Source organism: Prunus avium, chromosome 6 (genome assembly GCF_965620075.1).
Source record: "Prunus avium chromosome 6, drPruAviu1.hap1.1, whole genome shotgun sequence".
Taxonomy (NCBI): Eukaryota; Viridiplantae; Streptophyta; class Magnoliopsida; order Rosales; family Rosaceae; genus Prunus; species Prunus avium.
The window spans coordinates 10,938,649-10,966,547 of NC_142289.1; the positions used below are offsets into that span (position 1 = coordinate 10,938,649).

Genomic DNA, 27,899 nt, shown 5'->3' on the forward strand with positions numbered 1-27,899 from the left:
TTGGGTCTTGACCCAACTCAATTATAAATATGAATATTTATACTATATTTTATCAACATAATGGACCAAGAAAAAGAGCACATATTCTCCATGAAAATATTTGTGCTCATCACTTTAATCAATGTGTACTTTTACCAACCTTCTCAACACAACAAGTGTTCATAGGCATACTATAGTTAATTATTTGCTTTATATTTATAGAACCATGGTTTATGTCCATAAACGCTTGTCAAGTGTTGAGAAAGGTGGTAATGGTACACTTTGGGTGAACGGGGTGAGCAAAAATACTCCCTCACCGAATACATCATAATCCTAAATTTGCACCTTCTCTCACAGACCAAACGCCACTTAGATGTGTTTTAAAAATTGATTTAACTTCCCTTGGTAGATTTTCAGAATGGTAGACACATTTTCCACTATGATTCACCTTTTTTTTTTGGTTAACAAAACACATCAAAAAAGCTTATCACAAGAGTAACCAGTACCAAAAAGTGAATCATGCAATTTTACAACCCCAAAAGATGCAAACACCAAAACTTTTGTTTTGCCAAAAAATTACCAAACTCAAATTGAGAATGAGTGGGCCCTAAATTGAGTACTAGTGTTGCCTAAACCACCAATTTACTAAAGAGTATTTCTTACTTTCCCCAACAAAAAAAAACAGAGAAAAAAAGATTTTCTAATTTCCCTTTTTCAGCTTTTTTTTAATTTAAAATTTGGGTCCAACCATTTCTTTTTCTAATTCCCCATAAAAAAGCAAAAAAAAAAGCAAAAGTTTTTCCAATTTTTTTATATTTATAACTTCAATTTGGTTGGACTCACTTGACAATCAAATCTTGATTGATTTTACTCAAAAAGGAAGAAAAGTAAAAATCAATCTCCAAAGTCCAAATCGAAGCAGCAGCGAAGGCAAGCGTTGGCTTAGCTGAGCTTCTTGTTCCCGCTTGAGAGTGGAGAGAGAGCAAATGAGTTTGGGCAAGCAATCGCAACCGCACTCACAGTCGTCTTCTCCGATGTTGTTCTCTTTACAGGGATCGCTATTGACTCTCGCCATCTTCACCTTGCTTTCCTTCACCTACTTCTCTCTCAATTCCGTCCATTTCTCCTCCTCCCCCACCATTCACATCTCGGCCGATACAAATGAGCAGTTTTCCGATATCTACCACTCGCCGGAGGTGTTTCGGTTGAATTTCGCCGAGATGGAAGCCAAATTCAAGGTCTATATATACCCCGACGGCGATCCAAAGACGTATTACCAGACGCCCAGGAAGCTCACTGGCAAGTACGCCAGCGAGGGCTACTTCTTCCAGAATATCAGAGAGAGTCGGTTCCGTACGGACGATCCGGATCAAGCTCACCTCTTCTTCATCCCTATCTCCTGCCACAAGATGCGAGGCAAGGTATTAAGTTTATCTGTTTCTGTTTGATTTTGTTTGAACTGTTTGGCTGCTGAGAAAATTGTGGGAAAGTAGAGCTTTATATATGGGGCTTTTCATTGTTGCTGTTGCTGTGGATCTGACATATCTCAAAGTCTCAATTTTTGTGTGGATGAGTTTTGAATTTTACTATAGACATATAACTACAACTAGTGCAACTGTGGAGATGAACTATGCAGTGACCCATGGTTTTATTTGTTGCTGATTTACATTAGTTTCATCTGTTCTTATTGGTTTTTCTAGTCTCTATGTACCAATGCTTGGAAGCATTTGGTGGTTTGTGACTACTAACACATAATACACGTAAACTCCATTGTTGGATTTTGTTTATGTTCCAATGCCACCTTATTTTAACAGTTGTAATTGTTTGAGAGTCTAAGTTTGCTTCACCTCGAATGGGCATGGTAATGCCTAAATGCAGAAGACAAACTTCTTACTCTGAATTTGACCTTTCCTATGTTGGTATATAATGATTTTTCAGAATACAACTTATGACGAAATGACCGTGATTGTTCGGGACTATGTGGAGAGCTTGATATTCAAGTATCCTTACTGGAACCGAACCCTGGGTGCGGACCACTTCTTTGTCACGTGTCATGATGTTGGGGTGAGGGCAACGGAAGGATTTCCACTTCTTGTAAAGAATTCGATTCGAGTTGTGTGCTCCCCTAGCTATGACGTTGGCTTCATTCCACACAAAGATGTTGCCCTTCCTCAAGTACTCCAGCCATTTGCTCTTCCAGCCGGAGGAAACGATGTGGAAAACAGGTAATATAGAAGGATATCAGTGTCTTGTATGTATTCTGTTATCGCTTAATGAACTACACATGCACTTTGTATTGCTCCCTTTTTGGATTAATTTCCATAGTTCATGGTGGTTGACCCATTGGATGATATGTTTTATAAGTTAAGACATGTGTCCAAATGGAAGGTAATTATCACTTTGTTGCAACTAGATTTAGCCTAATAATATAAGTTCATTAATTAATACGAGGCATGCTTTGCAGGACAACCCTCGGTTTTTGGGCCGGTCATCGGAACTCCAAAATTAGAGTTATACTGGCACGAGTATGGGAGAATGACACAGAACTTTACATATTGAACAACAGAATAAATAGGGCTGAAGGGAATTTGTTATATCAAAAGAAATTTTACAATACCAAGTTCTGCATATGTCCTGGCGGTTCCCAGGTCAACAGCGCTCGTATAACTGACTCAATCCATTATGGATGTATTCCTGGTAAGAATTCAAATCTTCTTGTTTCTTGCAAATTGCAATGAGAGGTATGCAATGATTTTATCTTCTATCCTTGCTTGAATGGTAAAAATCAATGATCAAGCCATGCGACCGTATTATTTTTAGAAAAAAGAAAGAGAAATAGAAATGGAAAAAAGAAGCAGCAAAAGATAATTTTTCCCATACTATGGGGAAGACAGATTGCCTTCACCTGAGGAATCTTTCATCTTTTCTTTTCCCCTTCTTTGTTTCATTGGTTACAAACTTCTGTTCTGGCTGCTGCTTTTATGTCCAGCAATCTCTCCTCTCTCTCTCTCTCTCTCTCTCTCTCTCTCTCTCTCTCTCTATATATATATATATATATATATAACTTTTCTTCTTCAAATAGTTTTAATTTTGACCAGAGATTTCAAGCTAAGCCAGCCTCTCCTTGCAGATATCTCTTTATTTTTGTTTTTATTTCATTTTTATTCAATGTGTACATGCCTCAAGTCTGTGTTCAATGTAGTGCTGATCAAATAATTAGTGCTGCTTTGCCTATCTAATGGGTGTATGCCTCGAGTCTAATCTTTCATGCCACTCATCAATTACTACTGTTCAACCAGTAAAGGGTTTTGGGGTGCAGTTGCACTTTCTCTTAGGACTGCATATTGACAGTAACTTGAGGGGATTCTTAGTGATTAATTTTTCTATTGACAAAACATGGAAGTTCAATTTCCTATCTGACTTTGTCCTTTTGGTTTTAGCTTGAGATGTAATGTATACCATTCAAAGTCCTTATAATTGTTTATCAGCTGATTGGTTTGATTTCTTGCAGTAATATTATCAAATTACTATGACCTGCCGTTCAATGACATTCTTGATTGGCGAAAATTTGCTGTCATACTTACTGAGAAGGATGTGTATAACCTTAAACAAAGTCTTAAGGATATACCATATTCAGAGTTTCTTACACTTCACAAAAACTTGGTTAAGGTAAAACTTTCATTCACAATTAAAAAAATCTTATACACTTCAACTTTTATGTAATAAATCTGTTTCCATTATATGTCGTTTGTGGGTGTCTGTGATTGTTTGTGAAGACGTGTTTTTAAGCGTTGCTTATACCAGAAGTATAAAAGTTGGAGGTTAGTAAGAAATTCTTTTTGTGGCTTGTTCTTTCATTAGGTCCAGCAACACTTCCAGTGGAATTCACCGCCCGTCAAATATGATGCATTCCACATGGTCATGTACGATCTTTGGTTGCGCCACCATGTTATCAAATACTGATCTTGCCAGTTAACATTTTGTACACTTTCTGGCTAGCAAATCGAAGGCTTGTAAATCAGCACATACAGTAGTCTCATCCTTCTCCCTGATCTTTGATGAAGGAATTAAAAATACAGGTAACCAAACAATCTTACTATTTGTTCGTTCTTTATATGGAGATATTCCCTCTTTGTACCTATCATCATTGTTTGGTTCTGTACTTTCTTGTTTTAATAGAAAACCAAGAGGAATATTCTTTGTTATTGGACTAGGTATTATACCACTATTTGGCCTCTAGAATTGGATGAAGCAATTAGGGTTGCATAAATTGCAGTTCTGGTTACATTTTTTGATGACTTGACCAAATGGGAGCATGATTTATAATGATATATGCATTATCTTGACATAGTCTATTGGAAGATGGCCTACAAACCCAATCTAAAACATGCTATTGGGATCTCAGTTTTCCATTCATTCCCTTCATTAATTATTTGATGAAGGAAAGAAGAGAATCCAGCCTTCTCCTACTCTTTTTCCAGGCCACTTTTAAGGGTGACAGTCGCACTGGGTCGTACCATGTCGTGTTTAGGTCATGTGTACCCCTTTCAAGTTCGTGTCAAGTACTAGTGAACCTAAACCAATCAATTCAATTAATCGTGCAGATAACTTAACGTTGACTCAACCAATTAACTAGTCGTGCCGCGTCGTGTATGAGTTGAGACACATATCTTGAACCCAATCCTCGAGATCAGAAATGTCCTCAATTTCATGGCTTGACTGGGGTACCATGCCCAGTTCTTCTATCTGTGCTAGTAGGAGTAGCCATCTCCAATTGTGGAGAACCTATGGAGTGTAAAGCATCACTAATGCCAAATCAGAAACCCTGCAAGGATCCAGACACTGTTACCCTTGTCATCCATGCCATCAAATTTATAGTTATATGTGGACCTGAGTTGACCAATATGTTGATACCAGTTGAGCAAGACCCAAGAAGACAAGAACCATTATGAAACTAGACCCAAGAAGGTAATGTTTGAAAAAACAAAAACAAACCAACCAAAAAGTAAACGTCCGGACTTGTTTTAATCCGATTTGGATCTGGCATAGGTGGTTATAGAAGCAAACACCAAAGATTGCAGGCCATTGAACTCAGACCATCTTGTAAATACGCCTCAAACCCATTTGTGCTTTTCATTTTGAATTTTTCTGTTTGGACTCAAAACAAAAGATACTACAGGGTAGCTTAGGTTCCTGTAATAGTTGAGCTCTCACCTGAAGAGATATTGGCATATATTTTACCCGAAATTAAACTTAGCAAGTTGTAGAATTTATCTAGCAGAGCTGACTAAATATAAAAGTAAAACCATTCACACTTGAAACACTCATACACTTCATTGTGAACCTTGGTTTTCTTCATTTATTTTCCTCTTGCAATGTCAAGCTCCAGTGTCCTTTGGGACATAGCTAACAGAAGCATGGACTTTAAATGAAGGAAGCGAAATGGGCCTTTCACATATAGGATAAAAATAAGAAATATAGAGATAGAGATAGGTCCATTGTCAAACGACTGCCGAAAATACCTATTGATCAGAACATGAAATTCAGTTACCAAAATAATAATAATAATAATAATAATAATAATAATAATAATAATAGTAATAACAAAAAGCCAAAAGACAAATAATGGCATATGGCAATATGTATCCATCATAAACCTGGTCGAATTATTGGATGAAATAATGACTTGTGGCAATATGCATCCATCCGCGAAATGTGAGATGCATGATAAAAATGGGATATTTGGGCCTACAAAGTTTAGTCCCATCCCATGTGTTCTTTTTGAGGTGAGAAAGATTCCTAAAACGTGAATTTGGAATTGTACGTCATTAGACTATTGAGAAGTTGAGGCCAGAGTCTTTTGTCTGTATGTGTAAGCTTGAATTCAACAAACCCAGGTTTGTCTCCTATGCCTCGTGCATCTCGTTTCCATGGACTCAAAGATTCCTTCCAAACTCACAAAACCCTAATAAAATTCAAACATTAAAATATGTCACTTCTGAGACAACGTTATCCAATTACAACTTTACTGCTACAATAATTAACCCCGTCGCCAAAATATGGCCCAAGTAGTTTGAAAATGATGGCACTAGTTGCTTGAGCATTTCGGCACAGCTGCTCTCTTTCTCAATCTTGACAGTTCGTAAGATTTATGAATAATTATGAATTTGTTTTAGAATTAAGATAAAGCTTTTGTTGTTGTTTTTCGAGAGGAAAGGTGAGGAGAAAACAATGAGAATACAACAAACTAAAATTAAAATCCGTTACACGTGTCATTCCTCCTCCTTGGTTCGCATCTTTCATCTGATTTCCAACATGTACAGGTTAAATGACCAAGATCCCTTGCAGTTTGCGGTCTCTATGTTAAATTTGATTAGTCATGTATTTAAAATTCTGAGTATTATATTAAGGTATTTTGTAAGCTGATGAAGCTGTCTCTTAAACAAAAATTAAAGCCTTGTACACACCTTTTTTCTCATATTCCATTTGGTTGTTTTGTTATTGTTCCATTCTCTTAATCCGTCTCTTGTATCAAGCATCACAAAATACTCATGAACCATTGGTTTGTCCAACTGTCTAAGCATAGGGAGGCGGCCAAATCAATCAAATATACATTTTTCAAAATAAGATGGTGATTGGTGAAGGTATACTAGCAATCCAGCAAGCACCAGCAGGTTTGCCATGTGGAAATAATAACATCATATTCGAGCAATGCATCGGAGAAAGTCTTAAGTGAGGCGGTCCAATCGTGTATCACATGTGCAACCATTCTCACAAAAAAAGAGAGACTCCCTGCATATAGGGCCTTATGAAAGTGATCGTACAAGTGATGTGAACAGACCTCAGGGGCAAAGTCACATTAGGACCAGTGTGGTTCTAGCCCCCACTCAAGTCTTTTAATATTTTAAAAGTAATATACTATTATGTATTTCTATATGTATACTATTTCAAATACTTTACATTTTGATATATGCTCACATGTGGCCCTATCTAGTGAAAACGCACATCTCCTCTGATACTTGCAAATCAATTACCAAAAAGTTTAATATAACTATTAATATTATCTTACATTTTTTTACACAAACCTTAAAAATAGTCTTTTTCACCCCTCCTTTCTTAGTGCAAACAACAAAATTTAAAGATATTCATTCAAAAACTCATTCTAGCATGACATATTATACAAAAACTCATATAGTCTATTTGGAGAGAAAACCCCAAAATTAGCCACTTGTCATTTTCTAATTGGTTCTTAGTGTGTTAAAATTTTATAAGAACCAATTAGAAAATAACAAGTGGCTAATTTTGAGTTTTCACTCCAAATAGGCTTTATATGGACTTTTGTATATTATGTCACACTAAAATGGATTTATTAGTGAAATCCTCCAGAATTTACCCCTCCTCTTAGAACTAGGTTTTTGAGTTTTTCTCTTAAACTCCATATTATATTTCTCTCTATTTACCCTTTTTTTTTTAGTTTGTGAAATTTTGATTTTTTCTTTCTATTGAGTTTAATGGGGGGAAAAAGCTTTAAAAATATTTACTAAATCACCACTCTTTGTTTATCTCTTACAATTTTTCTTACTTAAAATGGATTTGTCTATCCCTTTATCGAGGACAATTATGATTGCAACCAATGAGCAATACAATTCTTGACATATGTGATATATATATATATATATATATATATATATATATATATATATATATATTATTTTTCGTATGTATTGTAAGTTCGAATTTATGATTCTTTATAATTTGTAAGAGGCCCCCACACACATAAAATTCTGACTTCGTCAACAGACCTCCTCATCCAACACTTTCTTTCTCCATTGATTGTAGGTTGTTTCGTGCTGTTAGACTATAAAGTATCTGAAACCAGTAGAAGAGTTGGGAGAAGCGACATAATCGTAGGAGGTGGAGAAGCTATTAATAATATCGACGTTTCCATCATTTCATGAACAATACAATACCAAATTTGAATACTTCCAAAGCAAAGCATAATGAAGCACCGACATTAAATACCACAAAACGACAGACTTGTCATGAAAATCCTGTACCAATTCTTAATAACACACAAAAGAGTAAGAGCATTCGTAATCATTCTATTTATTTTTAGTTAAAATTTAGTTAAAATATACAAAAGTTATTTTCAGGAGTCTCTAGGAGTCCTTTATCTCTCCTCAAATTTAAGAGTTTCTAGAAGTTTTTTTTATTTTAAGGAACCCGTTGCAGATACTCTAAGCTCACATTTTAGTTATTTTTTGTTCCCTTGGATCACCATAAGTAAATGGCACAATTTACAAACATGATTAGTAAATAATTTGTTATTTGCTCTTTGAATACATACTAACTTCTCAATCAGCGTTCATGCACGTAGCAATAGGTTTTTTATTTTATTTTTATTCATTCTTTTATTTTAATAAGAGATATTTTTGTTGGACAAAGACTCTTATTTCCTTTTTACTTTTAATTATTTATATTTTAAAATATAGACTGTCGTTTTACTTTTTTTTTTTTTTTTTTCATTTCAAATAAAATAGTTGTGGTTTGAAAATTTAACCATAGCTCTATATTTCCATAAGAAAGTAATCACATATGTTCTATATTGTTCAAAGATATATATGAAATTGACTAAATATATATATATATATATATATATATATATATATATTTCCATGAAAAATATTCGCATTTTACAGTGGAATATGTAAATGCAAACCTAAATTATGATTTAAAATATTATATTGCCGTATAAGTCCATGACGAAGAATATTAAAATTTGAGTGGGTTTTCTTAGTAGAGGTGGAAATTATGGGTCCAAATTAATCCAAGGGTGGATGCAGAAGGAGACAAGTCATACGTGTTGGCATCTGGGCATAAAGACCGTCTTGTTGATGCTCTTATTCACACAAATTTATCGTTCCCATGCCTTAATAAGGCTATTTCAACATTTATTATTATTTTATTGGGGGCCCACTAACCCATGACAGAAGATAAATAAATATTCCCCATGATTATTCTTTTTAATACACACAAAAAATATTAACCTCTGTGTTAAGGTTAGATTATTACAATTAAGTTAAACGACAGTTCAAAATACATCCGGCCTAAAATAATACATAAAAGAAACATTTTCTCTCATTTCCATGTTTGATTTGTGTAGTAGTATTAGGAATAATTTTTTTTCTTTCAGTTTTCCAAAATACCCTTTATTATTCTTTATTTAAAGTTATCAATAAAAAGGGGTATTTGAAATTTAGAATAGAGATAAGTTAGTTTTAAAAAAAAATTAATTAAATACTTTCTCAGGTGAGGGGTAAAAAGATTCCCAAGGAATGAGTTTTAAATTGCATTCCCATGTTTGGTAAGTGCACTATTGGAAATGCAATTATGGACTCATGGGTGTATGGACTTTCCATATAAGGGGAATTTCATACCCTTGGATGAGCTTGGGAAAATTTCCCCCTACTTGGGAAAGCATTTAATGCAAATTTTTATGACTAACTTATCCCTATTCTATTTTTAAAATACTATGTTTTACCCTTGAAAAACTCTTCATAAAAAAACCCACATACTATTTAAACATAGAAACACACCCAAAATCAACCCCAAAATTAACAATTGTATATTTTTTGGGTGTGTTTATAAATGGGTTTTGAGTGTGTGTAATTATGGATTTTGGGTGTGTTTATAAAGTGTTTTGGGTGTTGGGTTTTTTTATAATTTCAGCCCTCATTTTGGGTGTTTTAGTGAAATCCCCATTTTTTAATTCCTAATACTGCAGAAACGAAACATGGAAATGTGATAAAATGGCCTTTCCTAATTATCATTTCCCAACGTTTCCAAATATAACATCATTCATTCCCATCTCATGGGATTATACATGGGAAGTTCATTCTCAAGAAGTTACCAAAAGTCTGGTATTACATTATTATGAAACTACATTATTATGAAATAAAAATTTCCCCATACATGAAAGGTTCATACCCATAAGTCTGGTATTACATTAAAAAGAATAGATTTACCAAACATAATAATGTAGTTTCGTACTCATTTCCAAACTTTTGAATCATAAAAACTCTCAAATTTGACATACCTAATTTGAAAACTTTAGCATCATAAAAGTATATTTCTTTTCCTATTAATAGGTTTAATAGTTGTACTTTGGATGATATGACAGGGGTAGCCATTTTCTTCTCAATTGTCAATTCCTTCCCAACCTTAGGATTGATCACTTATTAAGAGTTGTGGTCAATGATGAACTCCTCAAACAAGAGAGAGAATGAGAGCAAGTAGATTCGTATTTAATGCAGAACTATATTTATCATTAATATGAATAAGACTATACACTGATTTAAATACATCAACTTTGGTCTACCTAGTAATAGTGGTAGGACAATTCAGTTAAACAATGTAATGAGCATTTTTTAAGTACATCTCTGTAAAAAATTAAAAAAAAACCAAATCGAAAGCCATTTAGTCATTTGATTTGTATAACAAATAAGAAAACTTAATGTTTTTATTAAACACTGAATCATCACACTTTAGTGTAAACAAATTTGAATTTGATTGTTTTTTACAAGAATAATCATTTAAGGCGACCTCAAAAATAAACTCTTTTGATTATCGTATACCATTGCAAAATAAAAAGTAGAATGTACAAGGTAGGAGAAGGTATAAAGGAAAATATCCCTTCACTCAAGATATATATATATATATATATATATATATATATATATATATATATATATTTTAATACAAGCGATAGCTACAATGGGGATAGGGAGTTTCTCACATGTACACACACTACTAAGGTGCCAAGTATGTTTGAACTTAAGACTACTAATTTATAAGTTAAGACTTTTTTCTACTGGATTAGACCTGTCCGAACACCTTTTTTTTATAGTAACTGTAGAGGGATATATCATCTCATTATTAACCTCACTTCACTTTAGATCTATTTTTATTTGAGATATTTAGTTATATACCCATTCTTAGCACTAATAATATAGATAAACCCTACATCATTTAATTTCTATAAATAAACCCAAAAAAAACCTAAAAAATGACAGCTGACCCTATTGAATTTAATTTTGATTATTAAATTACTTTGATACCCTATTGAGTGTTTTGGGCTTTTTTTATAAGGTTTTGGGGTTGAGTTTGTTTTAAGAAATCAATGACAATTTTGTAATTTAAAAGAAGTTAAAAGCCATTTTGTTATGTTGTAAATGAGCTTTGGGTGTGTTTCTAAAGTCCATTTCATATAGGTTTTTTTTTAAAAAATTTTAAAATTTGGACTTCTATATTGAGTATAATAGTGAATCACTCTTTTTATTTTAATATTTTTGAATGAAAGTTGATGCCCAATTAAAGTTTCTTTAATATCGCCCCAGCTATATTTGTACTGTTACATACTCCAAGATTCTTTCGGTTGAGGTCTTTGGAGAACAGCATCTAATCCTTGAGCTTCTTATCACTTTCCTGTATATAACAGGAGGCCAATCATATCATATATATGCATGTAATTTAGTTCAGTGAATTGGTATTTCTTTGACCAAAAGGAAAAAAAAATATTGCTATCTTAACAAGAGAATATTAAGAATCTTTCAAAATACTAATAGGGTGAAAAGAAAGGGCTAGCAACTAGCAAGTGGTCAATGTATATAGAATATCTATATATGTTATTACAATTTACAAATTAGAACATTAAATAATATTTGTTGGGTTAAATGTATAATTATATGGTGGATGAGAAATAGGATAAGTGGATGGAAATAGCAGTACTCTTATATATATATATATATATATATATATATATATATATTCATGTACTTGTTCATATATGGGTTACATTAATGCAGTGCAGCCCTGCCAGTTGAGAAAAGAAATACGAATTTGTTATTTTTTGTTTGAAATTAAAAAAAATTAATTACGAAAACAAAAATAAGCAAAGCAATATTGTTGATTTGACGGGTGTTGGAAATTCAAACCTAACTGATCAAACCAACCCATGTAATTTAATTACTTTTATTTATTTTTTCACTTAATTGGATTAAATTATATGTGAAATCTTGAAAACCAGCTTGGGCTCGTTTACTGCTTCTCTAGAAAGCACTTTTGCTTATAAGAGCTTCTCGCAAACGCTTTTATCATGAATATATTGAAATTTTCATAAGAAATTAGAGTGCTGCTTGGAAAAGCAATTGTGAGTGCTTCCTCAGCAGGTGCTTCTGTAAGAAGTGCTTCCACAACTTATAAGCACTTCTAACATTTTATGCCAAACATAGTGAGAAGTGCTTTTGGTTGTCAGTAGGGACGGACCTACGTCCATGCTAACATGGGCTATAGCCTAGGTGACTTGATATTTTATAGTCCAATATTAAAACTCAACCCACCAAAGCACACCTCCACACACTCCATCCCAGTGATCTCACCCACAGAAAATCTTTTTTTTTCTTTAGTTAATTAATATTTATTACTTAGCCTTTTTCATAAAACACACATTCTTAGAGAACAACATTTACTTTTTTCTGTTAAGATAAATTTAGCCCACCCTATTTTCAAATCCTGGATCCGTCCCTGGTTGTCAGAAATCGTTTTTAACCCTTTCAAAAGCACACTCAAACAGGCCCTCCCAGAAATGCTTTTAACAAGCTAATCATGTAGGCTCTCGTTTTCTAAAGATAAAAAACTGAAGGAAATCGAAACAATCGGAAGTGTCATATATGTCACATGTTTAGCTGGTTTAACTCATTGGTTTTTGGACTCAGTAGTTTCTTTTTAAAATATATCAAAATTGAGTCTAGATTCATGATTAAAATACGAGGAACCAGAATATAATATTAAAATCATGAATTATTTCTATAAAAACATTAACTCATAAACGATTATTGTTATCTGAATCTGAAAAAACGCCTAAATAATCCAGAAAAAAACCCCTTAACAAAAGGGGTCTAATATTCACTAGGCATGCATGAATCAAGCTTTTTTTTTAAAAACTCCATTTCTTTTTATAATATTGTTAACAACATTATTTCTAAATCAAGCATAGCAAAGCAATAATTGATTTGGTTCAACAACTAAAAAAATGTACTTGTTCAAAACCCATGCATTGTATAAAAACAAGAATGCAAAGCATGAGGTTGGATTACTTCCTATTTAATTATTGAAATGGAAATTGTTTTTATTTTATCTATTATTTTGGCTTTAAAGGAATAATTTTCTTATTTAGAAGAAATTTGGATTTTTTTTTCTTATTTTGTCCATTTTCCCAAAAAGATATTATAATCATTGATAGCTTCTCATATTTTAAATATGTACGCAGAGTAATTAGATACATTATATATTTTTTTGCCACATAGGCTCCCTCTTTCGTGGCATCACCAACGATATAAATAAACTTGGTTTTTGTCCCGAACTTTAAAATTCTCACAACCTTCTCTTCTCCTCCCCATTAATTTGTCTCTAAACTGGATTTGCTTAGCCATGGCGGTCTCTGGCTTATTTGTTGGACCAAACCCATACCTCTCTCCATGCCTCAACACTCCAAATCCAAGGCTAAATCATAGTTGCAGAAAACAGGTTTGGTAGATTACATGTCCATTTGCTCCTCTCTGTTTTGCTGCTCTTCTTGCAAATGGGCTCCATGATTTCCATGTTATTATTATGCTGTTCTGAAAACCAAAGCAGATGCTTCTCATTTTCCTCACTTTCTTTTTTGGCTTTCCTTTTTGGGTTGCTGATATAATCTTTGTACTGTTGTTTTTCTTCTGATGTGGGTTGTGTCGAAAGACTATGTTTATTGATGTTCCAATGGTTGCTTTGATCATCTGTGGCAGCTGTGTTTGAAGGCTTCTGCTGGTAACGCAGACGGCGAGGAGGACCGAAAGCTGATCAGAAAAGGAAAAGACGGATGGAATATCGATTACTCCGGTGAAAAACCTGGCACGCCATTGCTGGACACAATCAATTACCCAGCTCACATGAAGAATCTATCCACAGAGGTACGGCAGCAGCTTTGTTGTGTTGGTGTTTCTGTCATTTTTGCTCCTTTATGATATGATAATTGTGGGTTTTTGTTGTTGTTCAGGATCTCGAACAACTAGCAGCAGAGCTCAGAGTAGATATTGTTTACAGTGTTTCACAGTCAGGAGGGCATCTGAGCTCAAGCTTAGGTGTGGTGGAGCTGGCAGTGGCACTGCATCATGTGTTCAACACCCCTGACGACAAGATCATATGGGATGTTGGTCATCAGGTGCAAGAAACATTCATTTCTAGTTTAATTGAAAAGAAAAATTCTGTTTTTATTTCGAATAAATTTATCGAAAGACATTAAACTACGTACTGATCTATTCACAATAACTTGTGCAGGCATATCCTCATAAAATTCTTACAGGAAGGAGATCCAAGATGCACACAATCAGGAAAACTTCAGGCCTTGCAGGTTTTCCTAAAAGGGATGAGAGTGTTTACGATGCTTTCGGTGCAGGGCATAGTTCTACAAGCATATCTGCTGGTTTAGGTACCTATTTCAATCTCAATTTTAACATACATGTCCAACATAATAGATGAACACTTTTCTAATTTCATCCAACTTTGTGTCTCTCTCCAAAAATATTGGCAGGCATGGCAGTCGCAAGAGACCTACTGGGGAAGAATAACAATATCATTTCAGTGATTGGCGATGGAGCCATGACTGCAGGGCAAGCATATGAAGCCATGAACAATGCAGGATTCCTTGATTCGAACCTGATCGTTATACTGAATGACAATAAGCAAGTCTCTTTACCGACTGCCACACTTGATGGCCCTGCAATGCCAGTTGGAGCCCTCAGCGGTGCTCTAACCAAGCTCCAATCAAGCACCCAGTTTCGCAAACTTCGTGAGGCTGCAAAGGTAAACCTCTAAGCTTACGAATAATGATTCCTTCCTATCCTGACCTGTTAACCTTATTTCAAGATCTGACTTTGAAAATATCTTTTCAAAGAGCATCACGAAGCAAATTGGAGGCCAAACGCATCAGGTTGCAGCAAAAGTAGATGAGTATGCAAGGGGGATGATCAGTGCTTCTGGGTCCACTCTCTTTGAGGAGCTTGGGTTATATTATATTGGTCCAGTGGATGGGCACAATGTTTCAGACTTAGTTACCATATTCCAGAGAGTGAAAGCCATGCCTGCCCCAGGTCCTGTTTTAATCCACATCATGACAGAGAAAGGAAAAGGCTATCCCCCAGCCGAGGCAGCAGCGGACAAAATGCATGGTGAGACTTTAACTTTATGATCCCATACTCGCTAAGAATTCTTATACTGACCTTTATTTCCTTATACTTTCAGGTGTTGTCAAATTTGACCCCAGAACAGGCCAGCAATTTAAGACCAAATCCTCTACACTTTCATATACTCAGTACTTTGCTGAATCTTTAATAAAGGAAGCGGAAATAGATGACAAAATTGTAGCCATCCACGCAGCAATGGGTGGTGGCACTGGTCTCAATTATTTCCAGAAGAGGTTTCCAGATCGTTGTTTCGATGTGGGGATTGCTGAGCAACATGCTGTTACATTTGCAGCTGGATTAGCTGCAGAAGGTCTCAAGCCATTCTGTGCTATCTACTCATCATTCCTGCAACGAGGATATGATCAGGTGAGCAGATAAAGGAGGATAGGTGATTGTGGTTTGCTTTCCAAAGTTAGTTTTTCTATAAAATCAGTGCTTGATATGACACTAATGACTTGTAATGGGTATACAGGTGGTTCATGATGTAGATCTTCAAAAACTACCTGTCCGCTTTGCAATGGATCGAGCTGGCTTGGTTGGTGCAGATGGGCCCACCCACTGCGGAGCATTTGATATCACATACATGGCTTGCTTGCCCAACATGGTGGTTATGGCTCCATCTGATGAAGCTGAACTGATGCACATGGTCGCCACAGCAGCAGCCATAGATGATAGACCTAGCTGCTTCAGGTTTCCAAGAGGCAATGGTATTGGATCGCTTCTTCCTGCTAATAACAAAGGAACCCCACTTGAGGTTAGTATAAATGAAATGAAACTCAAATTTATTAAGTGAGGATATGGAACAGATAGCTGAAATTCTTCAACTATTGAATAGATTGGTAAAGGAAGAATACTGATGGAAGGCAGCAGAGTTGCAATTTTGGGATATGGTTCTATAGTTCAACAATGTGTCGAAGCTGCAAGCATGCTGAAAACCAGGGACATATCGGTGACAGTAGCTGATGCAAGATTTTGCAAACCTCTGGATACAGATCTAATCAAGCAATTGGCCAAGGAGCATGAAATCCTTATTACAGTTGAAGAAGGTTCAATTGGAGGTTTTGGGTCTCATGTATCCCACTTCCTAAGTTTAAGTGGTATTCTAGATGGACCACTCAAGGTACTATGTTTCTTAGTAATTTTTACAACATGAACCATTTTTGTTCTTTCTAATCATTTTATCTGTTTGCTAACACCAAAATATTGGGAGTTTTCTTTGCAGTTGAGAGCAATGGTACTTCCTGATAGATACATTGATCATGGAGCACCCCAGGATCAGCTTGAACAAGCAGGACTCTCCTCAAGGCATATCTCAGCCACAGTATTATCTCTCTTGGGGAGGCCAAAAGAAGCTCTTCGGTTCAAGTGAGTGCACAAGTGGACACAATTTTGTTGCCATGGTAGCTGTTCATATCATTTGGCTATCTGAGTTTGGAAAAACAAATGTAAAAACCCAACTACAGAGAACTTATTTGGGGTGCTCATGTATTGAAGACCCCTTGAATTCATATCTCAAGATCTCTATGTATACAAAGCATCGCTCATTTATGCATCCGATGTATTACAATGAAGGAAGCATAGCAGGAAATAAACTGAACAGAAGAAAATTTTCTTGTAGTGAAGCTCTCTCATGTACCCTACTAGATTATCAATGGGTTTCTTTAATTTGACAATTTAATGACATTTGGTGTTTTCAACCTATAATTATTCTCCAAAACTCTTTGTATTCTCAATTAGCAATGGACTCATCTCTACATTCAACAGATTTCTACTTGGGTCCTCACCTGTCATTAATAGTGAACACAATCGCATGGACAAAATAATTAATCTATAGCTTGCAATGCAGCTGTTGAATTATTAATAAAATAGAAAAAAGAATCAATTATAAATTAGAAAAGTTCAATCAACCGAGCAATCCAGGTTATAGGCATATCTGCAGAATGCAAAGTAGAATTGGTTAAATGTGCAAGGACCGAAAATAAGGACATATGGAACTTAGGATTTTGTCATCAATAATCCATATTTGGTGTGAATGTCCTTGAGAAAAACTGAGTATAGCAAACTTTTCATATTAATTTTGCTATTTCATCTTGAAAACACGGATCCTTTTGTAATTTAATTAAGTACCTTCATTTCCAAGACCCTTGAATGTGTTGAATACTGAGAGTGTGCATCCATGAAGATCAATCATTTGGGAGCAGCTTCCAACACAGGGAACTTAAAGTGATTAATTAAAGCCAAACAAACAGTTGGTGAATCAATCAGCAGACGAGATCAATAGCCTTGCCAATCTAACAGTAAAACTGACTACAGCTTCACATGAGACCTTCAATGCATCTGAATTGTATTCACCAATAGTCTCCACAGGAACAAAGTCCATCCTTAAAATGATGGAATCTCTTGGCATCCCGAGCAATTATTTCTCTACCACTAACTTTGCTTACAAATTTTATCCAGGAATGACAGTCCCCACAAACTCTAAGGTTCTTAAATATCCTGATAATGGTATTTTTATTACTACTCATCAACAGAGCAAACGAAATGGCTAGCTTTTCGCTGTGATAGTACAAAGACCTCTTCTTTAGCTCCTCATCTAAATCCTGCAACACAAATCTTGTATCAGGAACATAACCCAATAGTTTTACCTTCTCAATCAATTTTTCCAAAGTTTCATTTATCTCTCTAGATCTTGGATGGGACAAATCTCCAGCCATGAAAGTGTGGACCTCTCTATCCACATCAACCCAACTCATTGCAGGATTCTTCTTAAACTTTAAATCCCTCATTGTGCTTTTTATCCCAATAACTTGACTCCAATTACCAGTTGAAGCATAAACGTTTGTCAACAGGATATGAGACCCCTCATCACCTGGAGAAAGTTCAAGTACTTTATTTACAGCTCTTTCTGCCATCTCTACCTCTCCATGAAGCTTACATGCACTTAACAGTGTCCTCCATAAGACTACATCTGGATTTCTGACTTGTTTTACTAGCGCTTCGGCCTCTTCAAGTCTCCCAGAACGGCCCAGCAAATCAACCATGCACGCATAGTGATCTCTTGTCAACTCGATAGTTTGATTATTTGTAATAGTAGCAAAGATTTGGCATCCTTTGTGAACTAATCCGGAATTGTTGCATGCCAAGAGAACACTCAAAATTGTTACTTCATTTGGTTCAAGTCCCAATTCTTTCATACTATTAAAAAGTTGAAGTGCTTCATGCCCAAATCCATTCTGGGCATAACTATATATCATGGAGTTCATGGATACCACATCAATGTCAATTAAGGCATCAAAAACAGACCTTGCCATCTCTGTACTTCCGCATTTCCCATACATGTTCACGAGAGCAGCACCGGCATATACGTCTCTATCCAATCCAAATTTTGTCACCATGGCATGGATTTGTTTTCCTTCATCAATCATAGCAAGGTTTGAGCATCCCTGGAGAGCACTAGACAACGTGAAAGAATTCGGAACTATTGACTTGCAGATCATTTTTCTGAACTTTGTCAAAGCTAATTCTTCTCTGCCGTTTCGTACAAGTCCCACAATAAGAGATGTCCAAGTTATGTGGTTTGGATTTGGAAATCTTTTGAAAATCCTCAGAGAATCATCAATCAACCCACACCTAGCATACATAGTTAGGAGTGAAGTCTGTGAAGCCACAGCGGGTTCATAACCAGACTTGATAACAAGACCATGGACCAATTTACCATTAGTTAAATCCTCTAAATTCCCACAAGTGATCAAGATACTAGCAAAAGTATACTCATTAGCCTTAATTCCTTGGTTAATCATGTTCCTAAAAACCTCTAGAGCTTCACCATCATCTCCTTGCTGAGAGTAACCAACAATTAACGCCGTAAACAAAACAACATCCTTGTCCACAACACGGTTTGACACCAGCCGGGCATCCTTCATTCTACCAAACTTAGCATACATATCAACAAGGGCACTACTAACAAACACATTTGAAACTTCTAGACCCAAAACAACTGACAACCCATGAGCTCTCCGCCCTTCATTTATAAGTCCCAGGTTAGAAAAAGCCTTGAAAACACACGAAAATGTGTATTCATCGGGGTACACTCCATCTAAGACCATCCTCTCATACAACCCAATTCCTTCCTTGCTCTTTTTATGGCTAATATAAGAAGAGATCATTGAATTCCACATGACTATATGCCTGTTAGGCAACTCATCAAACAGTTTGCGGGCATAGCTAATGCTACCACACTTTAAACTCGCATCAATAAGCTTATTGCCTATATGGAGGTGTATATAACCGGATTTGATCATATGGGTTTGAACAATTCCCACGTCTAGTAACGACCTTGTGTGTAGACATTGTTGAATTAGAGAAGAATAAAACTGAGAGGCCTCTGTGAGTCTTGTGTTCTTGAAGGCGGCGTCAAAGCAGCTTTGAGCAGTAGATGTCAAGTACTTGAGGTGGTTAAGTTGGCTTCGCCTGGGTACAGTCATTTCATAGTTTATGAGCAAATTCGAAAGCTTGGCAGCCAACGGCCTGGTCTCTTCCCAATTATTATTTTTAACGGTTGGTTACTAAAAGGTCGGAAAAATTAATTATGCCTATTGTCTGTTTGATAGAATGCTCATTTGACGAATGTGTTAACGAACTTATTACAGTTACCATGTGGAGATAATATTAACAAATATTTTTTTAGTACAAGCGGTAGTCTAAATTAAAGGAAATGACAAATGAGACTTCTCGCATATATTTTTTCACCAAACTATGATACCGTGGTACATCTGATAGCAAGTTAAGGCCATATTCCACTTGACTAGACTCTTATTAAGAAGTTTTTGACACAGACATGACATTGTTAACACGAATTACTGCAAAATCAGCAAAACAATTAAAAGCACGCTTTGAGTTTGCCGAAGGTTGGGCTGCGACAAAATGGTCTGATTAGATGCATTGGCATGAGACTGAATAGTAAAAAAGGAGGCCCATGGTTGGGGACCTTTACATAATTCCTTCCCAATCAAAGTCCTTATCCTCATGGCGGATGGGCGCGGATGGGCGCGGAAGCTATAGTGATGAGTGTTGAATATAGAAAGTGAGAAAAAGGAAATTACATCTCGAAACCTCTAGGACACATAGGCTCCAAGAGGTCAAAAAAAAGAAAGTAGGCGCAACAGACAAAGGGGGACCAACCTCCCAAAGAAAGGACACGTCTAACCCATGACCTAAGCTAGCTAAAGCATCAACCAAGAAGTTGGCTTATCTAAACACATGAGAAATCTTGACGGAATCACAGAAGGAGGTCAACTGCCACACGCCCTGGATGAGCATCTTCACTGTCCATAGAATACTAACTTGACGCCTCACACAATCAACAATGAGCTTAGAGTCCCCTTCAATCAAAATCTTTTTCCAACCCCGATCCATAGAATACTAACCTGACGCCTCACACAATCAATAATGAGCTTAGAGTCCCCTTCAATCAAAATCTTTTTCCAACCCCGGTGAATTTCATGCATGGGCCAAGCCATCTCGGAGGGCCATCCCTTCAGCAACAGTAATTGATTAGTCCCCCTAAACACTTAGCACCAACAAGTGCCACATGACCATCACTATCTCTTAGGACAAAGCGAGTAGAAGAATTTCCATTTTGAACAGAGTCATCAAAGTTAAGTTTGATCCAACTAGTGCGAGGAGGCTTCCACTTGATATCAAGGACTGGATTCTTAGGCTTAGGACTAGGGTGGTTAAGGTTCCAGTAATCCAAGCCAACATGAGCAGCAATGTGAAGACATAGAGTTGGATGAGGGGAACATCGTTGAATAAAAGGTTATTCTGAGTTTCTCAAATTTGTGAGCAAATCATAATAGCTTTGGACAAATGATTAGGGCCTTGAGGATTATTGTCACAAGATAACATATTGAGCCAAGACAGAAGATCAGACCAAAGTGGAAGCTTCAAAAGGGCATCAGGCACACAACTCCAAATATTGCTGGCAAAGGAACAAGAGATGAAAAGATGATCAATGGTCTCATGATTAGAATTACAAACATGACAATCTGGAGGAATATGAGGCATAAATCTGTGCATACGACTTCTAATTTGGAGTCTTTTCCTCATTAAGAGCCGGGAAAATTGTTGATGCAAAAAAGTGACTCAGCACCAGTGATGTTTCATTGGACCAACATCACTGGAGGGACTAGATCGCTATGGTGTTAAAACACACCAAAGCACTTCATTGTCCCTCCCGAATGGATCCATTTCCTTTCAAATTTTATTTTTAGGTCTTTTGATGCCAAGAAACTGTTTAACAGTATGAAACAAAACGCTTCCGACATTTCAGATTGGTTTCGTGTGAAGTCGACGGTCCAAGGTTGCCAAGTCTATTTGATTCGAAGTTCTAGAGAGATTGAAGGGAAGTGACTCGATTTGCTACTAGTGCTTCAACAAAAACATGTGGTTCTAGTAGGCTTATTGCCACATTTGGTGCAAGCTAGATAAGAAAAATAAGATTTGTCTCCAATTTTTAAGTAGTTGGACAAAAAAGAAAATAGAACTGTAGTTTACATTACCCTTGGAAGTGTGGTTAAACTAAGCCAATGTGACTTCACCGAGTTGGCTATTGGATTGGAGCTATCTGGGTTGCCTTTCTTTTGGGTCATGAGGAAACCTAGTTGGTTAGGTGAAAGTCACTCGGTGAAGCTACCGGATGGGTTCGAGGATCGAACCAAGGGTCGTGGACTACTTTGGACAACTTGGGCACCTCGGACCAAGATATAGGTTCACAACTCAATTGGGGGGTTTTTGACTCATTGTGGCCAGAGTTCACTCATAGAGGCACTCCAATATGGACGTCCGCTTGTCATGTTGCCCTTCTTGTATGACCAAGTGCTAGACATCTGTAGGTTCACCAAAACAATGTAAGAAAATAACCAATTTTAATAATGTCATACTATGCAAACATCCCATTTGGAAACTACAAAACCCTTACAGCTTCATAAACCGAAGAAGCTATTTCATAAACTGAAAAAAAGATATGTAACTCCCATAAGATGCCCATTAACTATCAATAATTATTACAAGGATCCAAATCAAAATGTAACCAATTATAAAGGAAACAATTGAAGTTATCCATACTTGCTGGGGTAGTCAAATGGTATTATGGTGCTGTGGCTGCAATTGTGACTGGATTCCATGAATTTGCTGTTGAGTTTGTTGGAAATTCCTAGAGCCATCTTTGATTTGCTCCATTAGAGGGCCAAATTTACTTGTTAGGAAAAAAAGCCACGTAAGTAATTGATACACTAAAAACTGGCATTATTAAATCTTTTTAATTTAACAAGAAACTTACACAAACACAATACAGTGTTCATAATGGAAGTAAATAGTTTAAAAATTGGAAGTCAAAACCTAATGTCCTTTATTTCCCTCTGTTAGCATTACGGACAAGCCCATTCAAGTTATGCTAATGGTCATAATGTGGCCTTTTCACTCAAGTGATTAAGATAAGCAGACATCTCCCCTTTGGAGTGTGTTTCTCTGATTCTCGATGACAGCCTATACAGTTTGCTAATTCTAAATCTCTTCATAAACTGATTATACCATGTTTCAAGCAGATCATCATTTTTAATTAATTAATTAACCAAAGCAATTAGCCCAATTGCAACCAACCCAGGCCCAATCCAATTTAATAATATAAAATTTGACTAAAAATGCTTATGTTCATAAATTGTGAATTAAAACCAACATTCTATCTACCAATAATAATCAGTACATTAAAACAAAAATTACGATGACATGCACGGTGCACCACTCGTTGTTGACTACAGGTAAGAATGCAATTTTTATTCAATAACGTGCAAACTATGTTGTCAAAAATATCTATATAAAAAAACTTTATAACAATGTGTGACATATAATGTGTATACCCTTTAATAACATACATTGCAGAACAATCAATGACATAAAATGTTCAAGGCATGTGCTTGAGTCATCAATGTCATATCGATTATATATTCTCTGGGTAAAGTTTTGTCTTCTATATCAATGAGTGAAGAAAGAATTACTCATATTGGACTGAATGGAGATAAGAAGTAAGTAACGAAAGGCAATACGACTCTAAGGACAACAATGCATGATGTTGTGTCAATTCAGCTGCACCAAAATGGATTCAGCTGTATTCTCAACTTGTGATACTCGCAAGTGCACGAGCCGTTCGGTAGTATAGCTTATGTAAGTGCGAGGTCGAATCCACAGGGATTGGTGATTGAATAATCCAATTCAGTTTTCCTACACAAAACAGAAAAACAAGAAAGAAAATAAATAAAACAAGAAAGAAAGAAAAGAAAATAACTCAAGCAGATAAGTTCCCAAGTTCAATTAAATTAAAGGATTGATTCTAGCTAAAGTATGATTAAGCCATGGTGTTTGGTCCTAACCTTGTATTCCTAATTCCCTAATTTGATCATCTGTTGTCTAACCTAAACTAAGCATTAGGAATCCATTAAGCATAGAAGAACATTTTAAACAACCAAGTATGTATCTAATCCCTGTTGTCGAATGTCCATATATACTCTTCCTATTCATAGTTCAATTCGAATTAAAGTATAGTGTCTACTCTTAATTCAAACCAAGATAGCTAACATGCAAGCCTAAATGGTGATCAATCATTTAAACTAGCATATTAACTTAAAAGCATAATGAATAAGAACAAAAACCATAATTGAAACTTGGAAACTAATCAAACTTGAAACTAAAGAAAAAAATTTACATAACAATGAAAAGTAAAGTGGAACTAAGAAAAACTTAAGGAGAATTTCAGCACAAAGATTTCATTACAACAATTGAAAACTAGAAAGAGAAACTAAGAGAATTTGAGGGAGAGAAGGGAGGGGAGCTCTAGAGAAGTGTTTGAGAGCTCCCCCATTTGGGGGTGTTTTATGAAGCTTGAAGACTTCTCTATTTATAGGGCTAAGAGGGAGGAACATCATAATGAAATCCAACACCACCATTCCTCTTTTAATACAATCCATAACTCCCACTTCATCTTCTCTATGTTAGTGTGGTTAGAATCAATTCCATCCCATACTTCTTTTGCTGCACCTCAAGCTTTCTTCACATGGGATTTCAAAAGTGTTCAATTGTGGCTGACTTTTGCTGCCAACCCATGTGGGTTTTCTTCACATTTGCTGGAAAAAAATGATTTTTCTGAACCAGGCTTGGTGTAGGAAGGCCTGAGGTTTCAATATGTATCCAATGGGGCTCAAATTTGGATATGTCATAATAGACACCCATTGGAACAACTTTTATGAAGAATGTATTCCCATCTGAGTAGTACAAGTGTACGTTCTGGGCCTTGCAAGTTGACTTCCGAAAATAGACTGGAATTGACTATGCATTGCAGTCAACTTGTGGGCTTGTTTTGGGCTTGATCTTCCCTCCTAAAAAACCTGGAAAAATCTGGATCTTCAAACCCTTTGAATTATCTTTCCAAGCATATGCAGCCCAACTCAAGAAAAAATCAGAAAGACCTTCAAATGTCATTTTTGGCCCAGATGCTGCCGAATTTGACCTTAAGCTGCCAAAACTTGCATAACTTCCTCTAGGAGACTCGGAATCATGAACCATAAAATGCTCTAGAAACTAGACTTCTGCATCTTTCCAATGATATAGGGCTCATCATCTGGTTCATCCTGAGCAAGTACAGTCCAATCCGTGAAGTTGACAGATTTGCACACACAAATGAGCTAACTTGTCTCCAAAATGCATTTAATGAGTCTCAAGCTTATTACACTGAAACAAACACAAAATTTATTAAAAGCACAAGTTTAACTCAAAAACATAATCAAATCATAAGTTAGAAGGGTACAAAATGATATATAAATATGCACCGATCACATGACAAGGACATTGATGATGTTACAAGTTGAATGCGCCTATAATACGCAAAAAGAGATTTCCAATATGAGCACCTCCACCACCATGAGCTCCACAACTGAGCCTAAGAAGCTTCACATAGCCTTGTTTCTATGGTTGGCCTTTGGTCACATAATTCCATTTTTTGAGGTTGCCAAGAACATAGCTCGAAGTTGACACAAAGTTTCCTTCATATCCACCCCAAGAAACATCCAACGCCTCCCCAAAATCCATCAACACTTAACCTTTCATAAATTTAGTCCAAATTCCATTGCCACATGTCAAAAATCTGCCGGAGAATGCAAAGGCCATTATAGACGTGCCATACCACATAATCCCATACCTTAAAATAGCTCATGATGGACTCGAACAAGGTATTTCCAATTTTCTACAAACTCATAAGCCGGATTGATTATTCACAACTTTGCCCCTAACTAGTTACCACATATAGCTTCTAGCCAAGAAGACTTCACAGAGTTGGCTCTTGGGTTAGAGCTATCTGAGTTGCCATACTTTTGGGTCGTGAGAAAATCTAGTTGGTCAGGAGATGATGGCTCGGCAAAGTTACCAGTTGGGTTCAAGGATTGAATCAAGGGTCGTGGATTGGTTTGGACAACTTAGGCACCTCAAACCGAGAGCTCATGATTCCATTGGGTTTTTTTTTGACTTATTGCTGTTGGAGTTCACTCATAGAGGCACTCCAATATGGACGTCCTCTTATCTTGTTACCCTTCTTGTATGACCAAGGGCTAATTGCTAGGTTTCAGGACAAGAAGATTGGGATTGAAGTTCCAAGAAATGAAGAAGATGGATCGTTTACCAGGAAATCGTTGGCCGAGTCTTTGAATTTGGTTGTGGGGGATGAGGAAGGGAAGACTTATAAAGATAGAGCCAAAGAACATGGTGAGGTATTCAAACATAAGAACCTCCATGTTCGCATGGTCACCGTCAGACATGCCAGGCATCGACCCGAACATCATCTGCCATCGACTCCACGTCAACCCTGCCAGCAAGCCAGTGGCGCAGAAGAGACGCAACTTCGCTCCAGAGCGGGTCGCAATCATTGAAGCCGAGATCGACAAACTTCTAGCAGCCGGCTTCATTGAAGAGGTCTTCTAGAGAAGGGCAAATGGAGAGTTTGCGTCGACTACATTGACCTTAACAAGGAATGTCCTAAAGACAACTTCCCACTGCCGAGAATCGACCAACTCGTGGATTCCACCTCCGACAATCAGCTGCTCAGCTTCATGGACGCCTACTCCGGCTACAATCAAATCATGATGCACGAGGATGACAAGGCGAAAACTTCTTTCATCATCGAGAGAAGGACCTACTGCTACAAGGTCATACCCTTTGGGCTAAAGAACGCCGGAGTAACATACCAAAGGCTCGTGAATAAAATCTTCAAGGAGCAGATCGGCAAGACTATGGAAGTCTACGTAGACAACATGCTGGTCAAAGCCCCAAAACGTGCAGATCACATCAAAAACCTCGCCGAGGCATTCAGCTTGCTACGCCAGTATCGCATGAAGTTGTATCCAAGTAAATACACGTTTGGTGTATCGTCCGGCCGATTCTTGGGATACCTAGTCATGCAACGAAGTATCGAGGCACACCCACGAAAAATCAAGGCCATTCTCGAGATGAAGTCACCTTCCACAATGAAGGAAATACAAAGTCTGACGGGCAGAGCAGCGGCCCTCAACCGATTCCTCTCGAGATCTACCGACAAGTGCAGACCATTTTTCAAAGCTTTGAAAAAAGGACAAAGAGACAAGTGGGATGAGGAGTGTGATCGGTTCATAATTGTATATCATTTTGTACCCTTCTAGCTTATGATTTGGTTATGTTTTTGAGTTAAACTTGTGCTTTTAATCCTTTTTGTGTTTATCTTTCAGTTCATTGAGCTTTAGGTAATAATGATGGCTTTGGATAGTAAATGATGCAATCCATGCATGTTAGGGCCTAATTTGGATGAATGGATGAAGAGCTTAAAGACAAACTCAATTTTGGCTACAGTCCCCTGCCAGCCCAGTTTCGTAGGTCATATTGCAAGCTTTGTTTCAGCAACCTACATAGCTCGGATGAGGCCACATTCTTCATGAAAGTTGTTCCAATGGGTGTATACTATAACATATTCGAAATTCAGCCCCATTGGATAATTGTGGAGTCTGTTACCTAGCAAACACAGAGCCATGCTCAGGATGGATTTTATCAGCGCGCAAAATGAGTTAGCAATTTGTTTTGGCCTTAACTTCCTCCTCCGACCTTGGATTGGCCCAAATGATATATGGCTGGAAAGAAGACATTCTGAACTTCAAGTTTGAGTGCTTAAAGTCTTAATTTGCTTAAGGGAAGCCCAATTCGTAAGCCCTTGAAGTTGCTGGTCATGCTGACCTCAGGATGAGCTATTATTTCTGGTTGGAAGCTTGGTCATGGTGACAAGAAGATGAGCTAGGGCTGCTGGTGGGATTTATTAGTGAAGTGCATCAACCATTTCAGATTTTATAATGCAAGTGTTGTATGCATTAGTGAAGTGCATCAACCATTTCAGATTTTATAAAACAAGTGTTGTATGCATTAGCCATACTTAATTCAGATTTTCAGCTTCCTTAGGCCTATATATAGTGAGGTTTCCCAAGCTTGTAAACACACCCCAAGGGGGGGAGCTCTCAAACACTTCTCTAGAGCTCCCTTCCCTTCTCTCCCTCAAATTCTCTTAATTTTGCTTTCTAGTTC

At 36.6% G+C, this 27,899-nt stretch overlaps 3 protein-coding genes and 1 pseudogene across 4 annotated transcripts; 3 read left to right on the forward strand and 1 right to left on the reverse strand.

Moving 5' to 3' along the window:
* Positions 1 to 832: 832 nt before the first annotated feature.
* LOC110774222 (Exostosin family protein) lies at positions 833 to 4,184 on the forward strand. Its single transcript, XM_021978761.2, has 5 exons — positions 833 to 1,400; positions 1,918 to 2,204; positions 2,444 to 2,676; positions 3,491 to 3,648; positions 3,841 to 4,184. Exons 1-5 carry the CDS (start codon positions 966 to 968, stop codon positions 3,940 to 3,942), a joined length of 1,215 nt encoding a protein of 404 aa, XP_021834453.1. The 5' UTR covers positions 833 to 965; the 3' UTR covers positions 3,943 to 4,184.
* A 9,244-nt stretch (positions 4,185 to 13,428) lies between these two features.
* Positions 13,429 to 16,874, forward strand: LOC110746271 (1-deoxy-D-xylulose-5-phosphate synthase 2, chloroplastic). Of its 2 annotated transcripts, none has more exons than XM_021946477.2 (10): positions 13,429 to 13,563; positions 13,821 to 13,985; positions 14,072 to 14,236; positions 14,353 to 14,503; positions 14,606 to 14,877; positions 14,969 to 15,242; positions 15,316 to 15,623; positions 15,730 to 16,011; positions 16,093 to 16,377; positions 16,480 to 16,874. In XM_021946477.2, exons 1-10 carry the CDS (start codon positions 13,468 to 13,470, stop codon positions 16,624 to 16,626), a joined length of 2,145 nt encoding a protein of 714 aa, XP_021802169.1. In that variant the 5' UTR covers positions 13,429 to 13,467; the 3' UTR covers positions 16,627 to 16,874. The 2 variants fall into 2 exon arrangements, with proteins under 2 accessions (XP_021802169.1, XP_021802170.1); XM_021946478.2 differs by having other exon boundaries at positions 13,434 to 13,568.
* A 194-nt stretch (positions 16,875 to 17,068) lies between these two features.
* LOC110746272 (Tetratricopeptide repeat (TPR)-like superfamily protein) lies at positions 17,069 to 19,877 on the reverse strand. The gene is made up of 2 exons (XM_021946479.2): positions 17,385 to 19,877; positions 17,069 to 17,190 (listed from the first exon to the last, which is right to left on the reverse strand). The coding sequence occupies exon 1, from the start codon at positions 19,739 to 19,741 to the stop codon at positions 17,606 to 17,608; it is 2,136 nt and encodes a 711-aa protein (XP_021802171.2). The 5' UTR covers positions 19,742 to 19,877; the 3' UTR covers positions 17,069 to 17,190; positions 17,385 to 17,605.
* A 1,419-nt stretch (positions 19,878 to 21,296) lies between these two features.
* Positions 21,297 to 26,279, forward strand: LOC110774220 (putative UDP-rhamnose:rhamnosyltransferase 1; annotated as a pseudogene).
* The last annotated feature ends 1,620 nt before the right edge of the window (positions 26,280 to 27,899 follow it).